At 55.8% G+C, this 14,883-nt stretch overlaps 4 protein-coding genes across 4 annotated transcripts; all 4 read right to left on the reverse strand.

Moving 5' to 3' along the window:
* Positions 1 to 1,847: 1,847 nt before the first annotated feature.
* LBRM_30_2350 (conserved hypothetical protein) lies at positions 1,848 to 2,618 on the reverse strand (the record flags this gene model as incomplete). The annotated part of the gene is made up of 1 exon (XM_001566811.1): positions 1,848 to 2,618. The coding sequence occupies one exon, from the start codon at positions 2,616 to 2,618 to the stop codon at positions 1,848 to 1,850; it is 771 nt and encodes a 256-aa protein (XP_001566861.1).
* An 800-nt stretch (positions 2,619 to 3,418) lies between these two features.
* On the reverse strand, positions 3,419 to 4,696 carry LBRM_30_2360 (pre-mRNA cleavage complex II Clp1-like protein; the record flags this gene model as incomplete). The annotated part of the gene is made up of 1 exon (XM_001566812.1): positions 3,419 to 4,696. The coding sequence occupies one exon, from the start codon at positions 4,694 to 4,696 to the stop codon at positions 3,419 to 3,421; it is 1,278 nt and encodes a 425-aa protein (XP_001566862.1).
* A 1,026-nt stretch (positions 4,697 to 5,722) lies between these two features.
* LBRM_30_2370 (conserved hypothetical protein) lies at positions 5,723 to 6,298 on the reverse strand (the record flags this gene model as incomplete). The annotated part of the gene is made up of 1 exon (XM_001566813.1): positions 5,723 to 6,298. The coding sequence occupies one exon, from the start codon at positions 6,296 to 6,298 to the stop codon at positions 5,723 to 5,725; it is 576 nt and encodes a 191-aa protein (XP_001566863.1).
* A 1,342-nt stretch (positions 6,299 to 7,640) lies between these two features.
* Positions 7,641 to 11,315, reverse strand: LBRM_30_2380 (conserved hypothetical protein; the record flags this gene model as incomplete). Its single annotated transcript, XM_001566814.1, has 1 exon — positions 7,641 to 11,315. The coding sequence occupies one exon, from the start codon at positions 11,313 to 11,315 to the stop codon at positions 7,641 to 7,643; it is 3,675 nt and encodes a 1,224-aa protein (XP_001566864.1).
* Positions 11,316 to 14,883: the final 3,568 nt, after the last annotated feature.

Here is a 14,883-nt window from a genome sequence, read left to right on the forward strand (position 1 = left end):
AGGACACTAACAACAGAGCCTCTTTACTTTTGACTCCTCTTATTCGGTTTGTCTGCTGTTTGGTCACAAATAAAGAACCGCAACACACGTGTGTCGCGAAGGTCTTCGGCATGCAGTCTGAGGAAGGGCCATGCGGGATGCGTTTGCCACAGCATCCCTCTTTTTTTTTGTTCACCGTTGACAGCACATGGCGTCCCTCCCCTTTGCTTGCAACAAGTGCCGCCGACCACTTTCATCGTTACACTACTGCGCCCCATGTGCAGTGGCTTTCCGCATTGGTTTTAGCAGAATACGTTGACCTCCCCCTATCCTACGCACAACCAATCACAACGTGTTGCATCTCGTACGCGTTGAGAACAAGATGAAGTTGCACTCAGCATATTCAAGAGTCTCGGCGAGGAGGACGGAGAAAGGTGCGGCAGTGAAACGGGCAAGCGAGCAAAAATGACAACAACATCCAAAAAAACTAAAAAGACGATGGAGAAGGCGAAAAAGATCGCAGAAGTGAACGCCTGCAACGCGAAGAACAGACAAAGAACAATGCACACACGCACGTACACACACACACACACACTCACTTACTCACAGCACGAGCGCGATGACGCCACTATGGTACGAAACACAACAACAACTAGGGCCTACGCCCATGCATAAGTTACACGTACACACACACGCGCAAACACATACGCACGAACTGCCACGCACAGAGGGGGGCATACCACGAACAACTAAGCAGGGTGGGTAAAAGGGACGTTGGCGTCACTGGGGCAATCCATGAGTAGTTGTGTGTGAGTGTCTGTGAGTAGAGCGGTGAAGGTAAGAGAAAGAGGAGGAGGAGGAGGAGGAGGGCGAGCAAGGAAGTGGATTTGCTGTTGGGTTTTCTGTTACGTCGTTTGAAGGGAATGACAAGGAAAGGGAGCAAAGCCTGCTGACATCTGCAGCAGCGGTGCGTTTACATACGTGTGGAGCGGGGAGGTGGGTGACAACAAGCAGAGCAGCAGGGCCTTCACACGCCAAGGATGCCCTTTTGCTTGTGGGGGAAGAGGGAGGAGAGAGAGAGCAACGAGCGAGATTTCTGTCGCTCCGCACACATCTACAGCACATCAAAACAATCACATGTGGCACTGAGCTCTCGATTCGCGTGACGCGATAACCTCAGCGACGGTTACAACATCCAGCAGAAGCACATCACTGTCATCCTAGGCACGAGCAGAGATTCCCATACGCGAGCACACACACACACAGAGGGAGACACACAGACAGCAATAGTGGAAGCAGAGAAAGGGCGAAGACCCCCAAGCGAGTAAGTAGTGACACACGCACACGACAGAAACACAGGGTGAACTAAATAAGAGGCGTTCATTTTCGTGTGGATGTTTTGCCAGCCTGTGCAACAATTGACGAAAAGAACAGCAAAGCGGAAACAAAGACGAAGGAAAACGGAAAAAAGGAGAAACGAATTAGTCAGCTCAACGAACAGCACACCGTGAGCCCTCCCAAGCTAGAGGGAGCACACAAAGGCCCTCACATGAAGCGAGCAAGAACAAAGCCACGTGGAGTACAGCGCGCTCGTCGTCTGTCCTGCTCGGTGCGAAAAGCATGTGTAAGTGCGTTGATGAGGCACTAAATAGGCGGCCGATGCGCAGTCCGTCGCAGTGTGTGTGTGTGGATGGGTGGAGGGGGGGGAACACATTTGCAACGGCATTGAGCAGCAATCCGTGCGCCTTTTACGTGTCTCCCACCTTCTTGTCCATTTTCTCTTCTTTGTCTTTCCCGCTGCCTCCGTCACCACACGCCTTCCATCCAGTCAATTCACAACTGCGCTTCTCAGCGCTTCCGCGGTGGTCTTACGGCGGCGTGTCTGGCCCCTCCGACGCCATTGCAGTAGAGGAGCTCGTTGTGTTCATGGATGCTACGTGCGTAATGTCGTCCCACGGAAATGGCCACGTGTGCCGCGCCAGGTAGGATGTTGCCATGCCCTCCAAAATTGTGACCGACATCGCCACCAGGGCCTCAGACCCTTGCTCTGGAATCATAACGGAAAACGTCGACATGTACGCTCGCAAGATGAGCTGTGCAAGCAAAACGCCGAAAACCCGCTTGGTACGGCATCGCGCTGACCCAGCAAGTCGTCGACGTGCGATCAGCTTGCCAAGAGTCATTAGCACCGACGGAATCTGCCAGGTGAAGAAGTCGAAGTTCCATTCGTCGTTGGAGCTTGCAAAGGCGTACAGCGCATAGCTCGCGTAGGTGCTAGGATTGAAGCGATCGAGCAGCGCCAGCACATCGGACCAGCGTGTGAACATATAATCGAGCATAAAGCGCGGTGTCGTGGAGGCAGCTAGGTAGCGGACGGGCATGATGAGCACCGAGACGCCTACCTCTGCCCCCATAGAAAGGATGTAGCGCATCGCCTCGCGCTCCGCAACGCCCATTGTACCCTTGCGGCCAAATAGTTTCTCTGATACAAAGCCCTGTGCACCGTAGTAGACAGTAGAATGCAGACAAAGCCGCAGAAATGCACCGTAGGTAAGTCGGACGGTTTCAAAATTAGAACCGATTTTCGGCAAATAATACGTGCTGGACGTCCCTGCGTCGGCTTGGCGGAAGCCGCTCATTATCATGGGGTCACACGACTGCATGTTGGGGGCGAGGGGATCTGCAACGTCGCTGCTGAGAGTCGTCTCTCGGTGCTTAGATTGATCGAGGTAGCGAGGAAGAGAGGGGGGGGGCGAGAGAAAAGAGCACGCGTGCGTGGCTACTACACTACCTGGTGTGGTGCCGTGTGTGGTTGGTAGGCAGAAGGACTTGACGACCCCTATTGGCGGTCTATTCCCCACTTCGCGAACAGTTACTAGAGAGTGGCGCAGGGTGAAAGGAGAGAACAACAACAAGAAAGGAAAAAAGGAGAAGTAGAGAAAAGTATCCCAGATGATACGCATGGAGGGGCGTCTCCTGCAACCGGCGCACACAATACAAGGCTCTTTCTCAGTTAAAAGCCTCCGCGGCCTCCGTGACTGCGCGTGAATCAGCGCCGCGCCACGCGTGGCATCGAGTGCTGTGTGCATCTCATCCTTTACGCTGCTTACTCCTTTCTTGTACTATCCTTGATTGTTACACTTGTAAAGAGCGGCACCACTGAAGAGAGGCCGTAGCAGCTGGGTGTTCGTGCTGAGAGGCCTGCACCACAGAGACGGCCACCATACCAGGAAAGGGGAGGAGTCGAAGCGTGGCGCACTTCTGTTTATCGACATTTTGTTTGTCGGTTGCTGAGCGTCACTTGTCCTCGTTGTCGTGCAGGTGTGTGCATCTCTTTGTCTGTCTCTCTCTCTCTCTGTGTTTATTCTCTTTCGTTAGGTGCAGGCGCCAAACATTTAAGGGCTACTCGTCGAGGAGGTGTTCAGTGAGAGGACATCCGCTACAGTACTGGCAAGGGCAGCACGAGTTCACGTGGCAGGTGCAGGGACGGCGAGACCACCAAAAATGGCTTGGGTAGCTCGCCACCGGATGGGGCAAGGAAGCTGACAAATTGCTTGCCAACCTCCAGCAGGGCGACAAAACCCGCCACGTTTGCTTCGGCAGCAGACGCCGCCGTGTCTGCCCAGACGACGGCAGCAAGACACAGGTCCGGCAGCTCTCTCCAGCTTAGCGGCTCGAATGTTTCCGAGTGGAGGAGAACCAATTCGGATATTCGTGCCACGCCACGCACTGGCATCAAAGAGGTACGCGTGGTGCCAAAAAAGTAGCGTGCTAACTGCGCGCGCCGGCGCTTCTCCGCACCGGACGCGGTGGGGGGTAGCACGCCTGCCAGCTTTGGCACCCGCACAAACTGCACCGTGCGTCCCAAGACAGCGTTGTAAAGAAAATTTTCCAGTTCCCTGTCCGCTCCGGTGATCACGACGTGCGTGACCGAAAAAATGGAGAGGAGGTCACTCAACACGTCGTGCTGGATCTCGGTGGAGGGAGACAACGAGTGGATCAAGAAGCCGCCAGCCTCAAATTTAGAATTGGCGAACCCGAGTGAGGTGGCCGCTTGCGCCGCGCAGGCGCACAGATCCAAGTAGCGCTTCCGCGTCGCAGTTGTGACAGAGGCCGCGCCGTGGAAGAAAGTCAGCGGCATCATCCCATTGAAGTCCTCTGGCGCTGTCACAGGCTCCTCTACAAAGGCAGCGGAGACGGTACCTGGACAACCCACCATTGGCATCTCCACGTCCACGTCCACGTAGCACATGCCGTACGGGCTACCGTGGCGAACCGCGAGATTGAGGAGCGTCCGTGACACCACCTCACGCTCCCACTGGTTCTCGCCCACAACAAGAACACGAGGGCCCTGCCAAGAGTCTCTTAGCTCCTCGGAGCTCAGCAAGGCTTTCTTGCGGCGTTCGTCAATGGCCAACATTGCATCCACGCGCGCCGTGTCCAGCAGTGCGTGGATCTCATCGAGCACGCCGCTCATCGGAGTCTGCACGGTAGTCGCGTCTCCTTCGATCCACAGAACAGCATCACCAAATGCCTCTAGCACAACACACGTCTCCGCTGGAAAGACGTAGCGTAGGTTTCGAGTCAGGGGACTGCGAAACAGCTCTACTTTCCCGCTGAGGAGCAGAACAGCACCGCCTTCTTGCCCTGCACTCCATTGTATCGTAACGACCTCTTGGCTGAGATGAAGTGAGGTGTGCGTCTTACACGACTGCATGATCGACTAATAAAAGAAGCGGGTACTGTAGCAAGAATACCCAGGCGAGTGGGAGTGGGGAAAGGGCTACGACACGATCGATGAGGATCGTCAAGGATTCCAGTGCCTCTACACGTAGGGAAAGCCCAAGCAGACAAGCACAGGCAGACGCAGAAGGGCGCCTAAAACGGCTTAGCGGTCGCTTTCGCGGTACGTCAGAGGTTTGATCTCGTCAAGACACACACACAAATACTATACGCGTAGGGATGTACGTGTCTGTGTGTGACTGTGCACGCGAGGGCACCTCGTAAGAGCAAGAGACAGGGCGCGTATCTGTAAGTGAGGGTGACGTGCAGTTTTGCATTGTTGTGGATGGGGAAGAGGGAGGGGGTGGGGTGGGGAGGGGGTCTTCTCACGCGCTATACTGTGTTAAGGAACCAGAAACAGTGGCAGCAGGGCAGCAGAAAGGAAAGAGGCAAGACGCATCACAACGTAAGAGAATGGAGAGCATCAGCCAGAACTTCAGAGAGAGAAAGAGAGAACGGCGTCAACACAGGACACTCAGGAAAATGCCCCTACACACTGGGGAGGGGAGGGGGGTGGGCACATGTTCGTGCTCGTGTGGATGCACACGTGCGTGCGTCGAAATGCGCAGGAGAAGTGCACACAGCTGTCAACATCGTGTCATCCCCCACAAGAGTGACAAAACAGCACGCATTATAACGAACAGCACTAAAGAGGCGCTGCCAATGTATAGAAAAAAAACGCAGCCGACACCTTTGTCTTCATAAACAGCGTTCATACAGTTGGGTATAGCAGGGCTCACTGTGAATTTGTTCGGGCAAAGTATAAGACAGTGATGAACTTTGTTTTCCAGGTGCTTTCCTGTTCTCTGTCGCGTTAAATGGCCTCCATAAAATACACGATGAGGAAGCACACCGTCACGCTGCACATGGTGGATACAGATGCACGCGTAAACGCTTCAGCAGAATGTTAGTGCACAGACACAGCGACACATCGCCACAAGGGCGAGCCGCATGTGTTTCACTACGAATAGAGTTTCAATGAGCCCGTGATCGGCTCGAGCACATCCGACGGGGCTGGACCCAGCGCCACGACAACAACGTCAGATGTTTTTGGCACCGTTGTGGTCTGCGCAGCTCCGGGTACCGCTATCTCAGAGTGCCGGACCTGCACCATTGGCAATCGGTGCTTCTGTGCGGTAGCAATGATGCGTTCCATCGTGTCTTTGTTGGGGCACTTGAGCGTAACTTTGCCACAACCAATGCGATTCCACCACAGGTACCAATGACGCCAGCGCTGATGATCCTGCAAGCCCGCTACGCCCACCGACAAGGATGCGGATGTACTCGGCGCCGCGCTCAGGTTTGTCTCTTGCTGAAGGAGCTCGACTAACTGAATGCCAGCTGACGCTGTAAACACCACCACTTCCTGTGCAGTAATATTCAGCTCCACTTCGCTGCGCACGACGAAGACCATTTTGAGTCGCAACGCCTCCATGTGCTCGTACTCGCTGTCGACATCGACACTGTCGCTGTTCTCGTCGGAGGTGCTGCTCGTTATCCACTCCCAGCTGTCCTCGTCCGCGGCTGCGACATCCATTGCACGTGCCTGATCAGTAGCTACAGCAGCAGCAGTGGAGGTAGACTGCACGTGCAGCTCCTCCAGCACCTTGGCGGCTCGATCTCGCCGCGACAACACCGACGTCAATACCGCTTCGTTCGATACCGAGCGGTGGCTTGTCAGTCGCTGTAGGAAGGTCACACACAGGAACGCCATTGCACACCCCAGCAGCATGCCCGTTGCACATGCAGGGGTCCGCGTTGTCTCGTCCAGCAGAGAGTCGGAGGGGGCCATGTAGAGTATGTAAATCTCCTGTAATACGGTTCTATTACGTGTGTGGAGGTGTGGGTGAAGGAAGAGCAAGCAGATATAGCAGCGGAGATGCAATCAGCGAGTACAGTGCCACACTCACACCAGCGTGCGCGTGAGGTGTAGTGAGCAACTTTGGCACGCTAGAGATAGACACTCTAGAGTTGCGGATGCTGTCTCCAGAAAACATAGCACTGCAGTAGTAGTAGTGGAGGTGGGGGGAAGGGGAGTGGATCAGATGGAAAGCAAAAGCTCCACCCAACATCAACGAGAGAAAGTACGGTGATATTAGGAGAAGTGGGGGAGGGGAGAGGGGGTGTCCTTTGGTCCACGGACCCCCAAGGCAGAAGACGGGGTGTCGCACAGATGGCAATCCACTTGGCAAGCTACACCCGCTTCTTAGGTTTCGAAGTCGTAGGGAGGCTTATCTGCGTGCAGGTGACGGCGTGCACTGCTTCTTCGCCGATGAAACACTGCAGGGTTTAGCAGCCCCCTTTGGCGTGCGGCCTGCCCCCACCTAAAACGGAGGAGGTCATGAGCCAATGCAGGCAGTCGTCTTCAAAAACAAAAAAAACGAGAGAGAGAGAGAAGAGCGAGCCACGAGGCGGCTCAATCCGAAATCATCGCCGGCTTTACATCATCCCCTTGAATGCCCTCACATCCCCCGCCATTCCAGCACCCCCAACAGAGCCGACACGGCGCGAACCCATCAATAACAACGCTTGCGACACCATTCGCATTCGTTTCCTTTTTCTGTTGCTCATGCACTTTGTAAATGTAGCGATGCGCCTTGTGCTCCTCTTCCACCAGCACGGCATGGAAGGCAGGGAGGGAGTGGGGTCGGAGGGGCAGGACAGGACGCGGCGCAATAGGCGGAGACCCAAGTCGTTTTCCAGTCACTGACACCACTACCCGCCATGGCAGAGACACTCACGCCTAACACAGACACCCGACACAAGTAGAGAGAGAAGTGCTCCGGAGTTCCGCGAAGCAATATTAAGACGCAGTACCAACGATGGGTAGATGCGGCCACTACACTGACGCTTCCTGCATCATCAGAGACTACTCGGAATTACATAGGGGAGCGGCGATTACGTCGCAGCAGAATGCCAGGCGACGCCTCGTTGACAGGACGCACCCTACCCAGCGTCAGAGGGCCAGCGTGCAGAACTGGCCCACACGTGTTGCTTTGTTTTTTCTGCATTCCCTTTTGCGACGCTGCTGTTGGACGGGCACCAGTCGACGTGGACGACCCGCCGGTGTCCCTGCCGCGAGACGTGCGAGTCTCCACCTCGGTCCCACTGCATTGAGCCGTAGCATCCTTAAAGGTATCTCGGCGTACCGCTGTCATGGCAGCATCCCCAGCGGTGGCAGCCGATAGTGGTGGTGTGCACGGTGAGGCCAGACTCTCCTTGTTTGCGGTAGTCAGCGGCAGATCAGCCTTCTGGATGTTAAGGGTGCGGGCACGTCCAGTCCAGCGTTTTGGCCAGACCTTCGGCTCGAGGCGCTGCATTGAGGTACGATTGACGGATGCAACACCCTTTGCTGGGCCCACGTTGGCCGCACTGCGCAGCCGTGGCTCCACTGTGTGAAGCTCCGTCGGCGAGGCGGCTTCCGTCTGCGTTGCAGTTTGCCGTGCGCTACATGGTCGCTCCCGAATGGGCGACGAGGATGGCGGTGCGGTGGCTAGTGTTGCTGTTGCTGATTGCCCACAGGGCGTGATAACGACACCATTGCGAGGCGAGTGGAGAGCCCCTGTCGATGACACACTCCGGTACACGCATGGTGATATGCCATGGTGCTGCTGCGCCGGGGGTGGGCGGGCGGTGTTGGCAGATCTCGGGACCTCAAACTTTGCGCCGCTGATGCTTCGCTGAGGAGAGCAGTCAGAGAGACCCGGCAACATGCCAAACGATGTGGCAGTTCTCCGTGCGGAAACCTGCTGCCGTGCATCGAAACGAGGAGCATGAGGCGGACCACGCGCACTAGTCGTCGTTTGCCCCGCACGCGAAAACGCCGTGCGCCCAAGAACGGCTGCCAAAGACAGCGGCTTCACAAAAGGCGTCGCCGCCGACTGCTCTGCTATCTTCGCTCTTGGCGAAACCAGAGACGATGTAGTTGCTGCCCCAGTTCTCCTCTGCGCTAGCTGGGCGGTGCCCTTCTTCCTTGCAGAGAGTTGCTGCTGTCTGACTGCTCCAGTCGCTCCATTTTCAGCAGCCGCAAAGCTACGCCCAGGGCGAGGGTCGACACCTGAAGCAGGTTGTCGGCTCGTATTACTGCCCCTGCCGGCCGTCACTGCGACCGCTACCTCTTCTCTCGCTCTCGCAGAACGTGCGTTCACGGCTGTATGGACTGTGGCAGGTCGCTCTGCCCTGACTAACGTGTCGGGACGGATACCGTACAAGACGGTGCGCGATGGTGTCGTGGTTTTGACTGCCGTCTGTGCCGCTCGGCTCACCACTGCTGTGGTTGCTGCTCCGCGGCCAGGTTCTCGTTGCGGTATCGCCCACGAACCAGCCGCGGCCTTTACGACAGGTTTCTTCTGGCAGACAATAGGGTGAAACATGCGGTACGAACGCGGTGACGGGGGCCGTGGCTCTGGGCTCTCACTCACCGTGCCAATGCGGCTCATCGCTGCGCCATTGGTTGCCACCGCGAGGACAGGACAACAGCGGGAAGGTGCAGCACTGCTGCCATGGTTCGGGTTTGCGGCAGAGCTGGATTGCGCTGTGTTACTTCGTGGGGTGACCCGGCGGCGATTCTCCGTATTTACGGCCTCCCTCCTTACTGCACAAGGGGAGGCAGGGGCAGGACGGTTGGCTACAGACGTGCAGGGCGCTTCCAAAGGGGTCAGAGCGGCAAGCTCTTGAGCGACAGCGCCGGGATGCGGGGTGGACAAAGAGAGCATCTGCTGCCGCTGCTCTCGCCGGCGACGTTCCCCTTCCAGCCGAAGACGATGGTCCTGCGTCCGCCGGTATTGATTGAGCACTGCTGTCGTCACCACGTCATCTAAGAGACGCTCACGCACCTGATCATGACACGGAGATGACTCAGAGGTCGCCAACGGCTGTTGCGAGTGTGGTGATGTCGCTGTCGATCGTGAAGGCTCGCGCGGCGTTTGGGTTTCGCTGCTGGGTGTTCGAGCGTTGTGCGGGGACTGATGCTTGCGAGCGCTGCCAGCGCCTCGCCCGCTCGCCAAAGGGCGACGGCTCTGCATTAGGTACGCGCTCGGCTTCACCTCAATCGGAGACGTCAGCGTAGGCGGGTCGTAGTAGACCTCCGCATCGTCGGCAAAGGCCCTCGGCGAGAGGTTCTGTCGTACATTGCGTCTCTGCGACAACACCGGTTGGGGGCGTGGCGGCAGTGGGGCGTTCTTGCGACGGTGCTTGTTCACCACAAGCTGTTCGTTGCGCAGCGCGGCTTGATGGTAGGCTACCTTATCTTTAAGAGACATCTGTCGAGCAGCGCCGTAGGCGTCGTTGGCGCTGTCGCGCTTGCCTGCCGCACGGCACGAGCTTTGGTCCATGCTATTCACCAGCGAGGCGGTCAGCGATGTACTGAGCGAGGGTACAGCCGCATTATTGGCGGTCGCGGCGATAGTGTCGCAGTCTATTGCGGTAACGCCGGGGCTTCTGTATTCACGGCGAGACTCTGAAGGCATCGATGCCGCTGCAGTAGCCGGAGACTCGAGCCTACCTTCTGCAGTATTGAAAGTCCACTTGGCACTCTTGTCACAACCAGTATCGAAGCTCCTTGCCACTCCCACCCCGTTTCGGAGAGAGGGTGGCATTGTACTGAAACCGTTGTTGTTAGCGACCTCTGAGAAAAAAACTCCAGCGGGTGCGGGGACGGCCTTCGTGTCTGGTTGTGCCCCCGTGCCAGGCAGCTGCGTCAAGCCGTCTGCGGAGAAAGAGCTTTGTGCCCCCGTGTCTTGCTGGAGCAAATGAGCACGAATGCGGTCGACCGTCTCACCAACGAGCTCCTCTACACGAGCCGCCGGCATGAGGGCGCTCCCCTGCGCCGTGGTCGTTGAGATGCTCAACTGGGCAAAGGAGGAATGCAGCACCCACTCCAGGTCCGCCACAAACGCCTGTGGGTCAAATGAGGTGACGCTGTCGTCGCTCAGCAACAACCAATCACTCACAACCCAACGTGACGGCTGCCGAGCCTCCGAGGCACCGTCGCGCACGATAAGCAACTGCTTGATCGCATCGGAGCTAAGATTGCCATGCGGAGGCAGACTGGCGCTCGCGTAGCCGAATGCCTCCACGGCATTGAGAATCTCCAGAAACACTCGTTCCTCCATCACGCCCCAGCCGGAGCGGATGATGTCACCCAGTGAGAGCCCAGAGAACGCATCCACGCTTGCCACATAGGTGTTACCGGTGGACGGCTGCTCCTGAATATACACATCTATTGGTAGCGTTACACACGGCGGCACCGCGCAGTGAGCAGAGGCAGTAAGAAGTGCGTTGATGCGGTCTTGTTGCCGCTTAATAGCCCACAGATCATTCTGTGAGAGGTTTCGGTTGTCGCGGCGGCAACCGGCGCCGCTGACACACTGCTCCGTCTCCAGGTCCAGTTTGCGACTCCGAATCTCGTAGGCGCCGCCGGTCATCTTGTCCTCAGCGCAGAAGCGTGGCCCATTCTTGCTCTCGTCGGCCTCACTGACGCAGCTGCGCACCGTCAGCAATGGAAACAGATCATGATCAATGCTGCTGTGGGTGGCTAGCGAGCTCTTGAACATGATTGCCTAACACGGGTACCGCTGTTCCGTCTGGGTTGTGGGGGTCGGGTGGGGTGAAGGAGGGGAAGTAGTAATGACGTTCTTCGGATTCGTTAGGATGCCGCGGGCAAAGATGACAACAGCGAGGCGGTGCAGACGACTCAAAAAGACCCGGCAAGAAAGGAGACAACGGGGAGAGCGCAAAAGATCCTCTCCCCCATACACACCCACACCCACACACCGTCACGCAGTCTCCAGAGAGCCTCGGCAGGAGGAGGGGGGGAGGGGGGAAACGGAGGGGGAGAGCAGCAGAGAAACAAACACGAAATAAAAATAAACAGTCAACAACGCGCTAGAAGATGCAAACAGGGCGTGGGACGGAAGAGGTCCAACGACGAGGAAAAGTGCAGCCTCTACAAACTAACAACGGTGCAAGGCGTGGGAGGGAGAGAGCAGCGAGGGGGACGGAGAATCACGCCAAACGTAGCGAAGCAGAGAAGGGGAATGGGTGGGTAGAAACCAACAGGGGTACAACGGCACGCACTTCTGCTTGAGTCGTGGGTGTTCTATGTCGATGAGAGATCAGATGTACAGCGTGTGGCAAGGGTGTTTTTTTGTTGTTGAAAGACAATGCTCAATGAAGTAAAATGCACACGAGGAAGGGAGAGAGAGGGAACAGTTTAAAGAAGGGATGGGGCTGCAGGAAGCGCGCAAGGAGAAAAAGAGAGACAAGAACAACGAACACGTTGGACTACCGCGTGATTGTGTGATTCAGATGATATTCTAAAAATACAAGTGCCTCTGCCGCTGACACCGGTTGAAGCGAAGGAAGGAGAGAAGACGCCGATACACAAGCGGAGGAAGGGGGAGCAAGTTCAAAAGGGGTAGCGAAGAAAAATAAAAAGAACAACGAATACCCCGACTTATCGTTCTCGCTTGCTGTGGTCAGCCAATATACGATGCAGATGTCAGTGGCTTCTTCACCCTCCAGCACACGACACAGAGGACAGGGGGAGTTAAAAGAGAGAGAAGACGGGCCTACAATAGGCTGTGAGCACTAACGAACACACACACATGCACATGCAGAGAGCGAGCGAGCGAGAGAGTGCGTGTGTGTGTGTGTGTGAAATAACGTCTACAGGGGAAAAGAAAAAAACGTAGGCGCGCGCGTCTATGTGTCTAACGATGAGAGAGAAAAGAGAGAGTGGGGGCTCACTTTAATCGAGAGGCTAAGTCATACAGACGAAAAAAAAACTTGAGCCGACGACGGGAAAGGGCGGTGGCAACGTTGCTGTGACTGTGACGGGCTCGAGGAGGGGTGAGAGAGACAAGACACACAAGCACACACATACATGCAAGAGAGCACTAATCAATAAGAGAAGGCGGTCGCTCTCCCTCGTCGCCGGTACGAGTTGCCTTCTTCCGATGAGGAGGAGGGGGGAAGGAAATATGGTGGCGATATGGCGACACGTGTTCACGCAGCGTCACATGTACGTCTACATGTGACGTCCGCAGTGTGCGAGACACGTACACACAAAACGGAATAAAAAAGAAAAACAAAAAGAAGACGGACGGCTGACAACGTAATGTGTGCAGGGCAGTTGTCGTGTGCAATGAAATCCCCCCCCAAAAAAAAAAACAGGCAAAAAACCAACCTCCCCTCCGCCCCAAAGAAAAAATGTGGCGGAAGGGGTGAGTTTCGCTGAAAGAAGGGCGACTCGCCCTCTCGTCCTCGTGCTCTGGGTGGGCAGTAGAACGAAAGGAAGAGAGGAGGACAGCAGAACACGCGAGCTCGCTTCGAGAGAGTGGTAGCGATGGTAAGAAACCTTCTTACTGGAGCGGAGAAGCATCAGTTGCCGATGTGAGCCGGTGAGAAATACAGTCCCGAACAGAGGAGAGAATGTGCGGTAAAAACAAAAAAAAGAAAATGGCAGGGGAGACGTGGAAGAGAGAGCAGAGTGGTACGAAGGAGAGCCATCCGTGCAAGCGTCGCGGCTACGCCCGCCTCCAACGCGGCTTTGTGCGGTGGAGAGAGTAGTTGTGCAGAACAACGGTTGCCTAGCTGCGCTAACCCCTATCTTGTCATTTTTTCCTACTGTAGAGAAGCTTGAGCCCTCTAGTCACTGGGACCGCCCTATACCGCAGAGGACTTGCTCGCAGGCCGGATCGAACTCGGATCAACATGCGTGTAGGTCACTGAAATGGCGCTGTGCGAGCATAGCGAGTTTATTCGTTTTTTTTTTTCTGTGCGTCTTTCCTCCTGTTGACGGCGGTGTTATTCTTACCCTACTCTGCAGTCCGAGCATGTGTATCTATTGCACCTTTTATGTGGTTTGTGTGTGTGTGGGGCGGGGGGGGGAAGTGGGAGGAGGGAGTCGTCGTTGCAACGACGCTCACTCGACGAGAACAGAAGCTCGCTCGAGCACTCCCTACAGCGACACGTCACATAACGGAGGAGATCCTAGCAAGGGAGCCGACCACGAAACAGAGAAATAGCAAGAGGGCAAAAAAAAAAGGAATCACACAGCTACACGAAGAGCGATGAGAACCATCAAACACGCACCGCATCAAGTGGGGAGAGCCCGACTAACCAACAAAGACACGTAACCACTATACACCACAAGGCCACCCACCAAAGACAAACCCACCACAAACATCGCGCATCGACCCACTCCATACAAACGACCCACCCACACCAAAACACACCCATCCACACATACCCACACACAGGACCCCAACAAATAACGAAACGCAAGGAGCCCCCAACACCACCAAAGACCAAGCTCAGACGCTCACACACTCCCAAACAAGGCACACCACTAACCATAAAGACTCCACCCTATCACAGCAAGAGACCTCAAAACCACAACCACCCAAGAGAAAATGTGCAACATATCCCAACACAAGGAACGCGACCCACCCCAGCAAGCCCCTCACAAAGTAAAACCACCCCACCCAACCATGACACACCACGCCAAAAATACACCCCCCAAAAAACCCAAAAGCAGCCATTCCACAACCCCACCCCCCCCCCTACGAGCCACAAAACCACGGCTCCACAACCGAACTTACCACCCACAAAGCCAATCCCCCCCTGTTCCCCCCGGGGTCCTACCAACCCACCCTCCAGAGACCCACCCACAAGAAACAATCTACACCCACCGAAGGGGCCTAAGTCAAAACCCAAACACCCACCTAAACAAAATAAAAAAAAACACCCTGCTCCTAACACAAATCCACCACCATTTCCCCGACCCTCCCAATAAAAAGAAACCGCGGACACCCCCTACATCCCCTAAGAACCACACCCGACAACCTCAATATTCCCCCATCATAAAACTCACACACCCGGAAACGATCCAAACCCCACCAAATGTACCCCCCCCACCCCAAGCGAACCCCCAAAGCACCACCCCCCAATAAAAACTAAAAAGACAATAGACCACACGCTCCACCCTAAATAAAGAACCCACAAAACCCCCCACAAAAGAAAAAGAAACCAAACACCCCGCCGCCACATGAACTCCCAATATACGGTTGGACACCAACAACCCTATATCTAATATGCTACTCACTCTACAATGAGTGG

This window comes from Leishmania braziliensis, chromosome 30 (genome assembly GCF_000002845.2).
Source record: "Leishmania braziliensis MHOM/BR/75/M2904 complete genome, chromosome 30".
Lineage (NCBI taxonomy): Eukaryota > Euglenozoa > Kinetoplastea > Trypanosomatida > Trypanosomatidae > Leishmania > Leishmania braziliensis.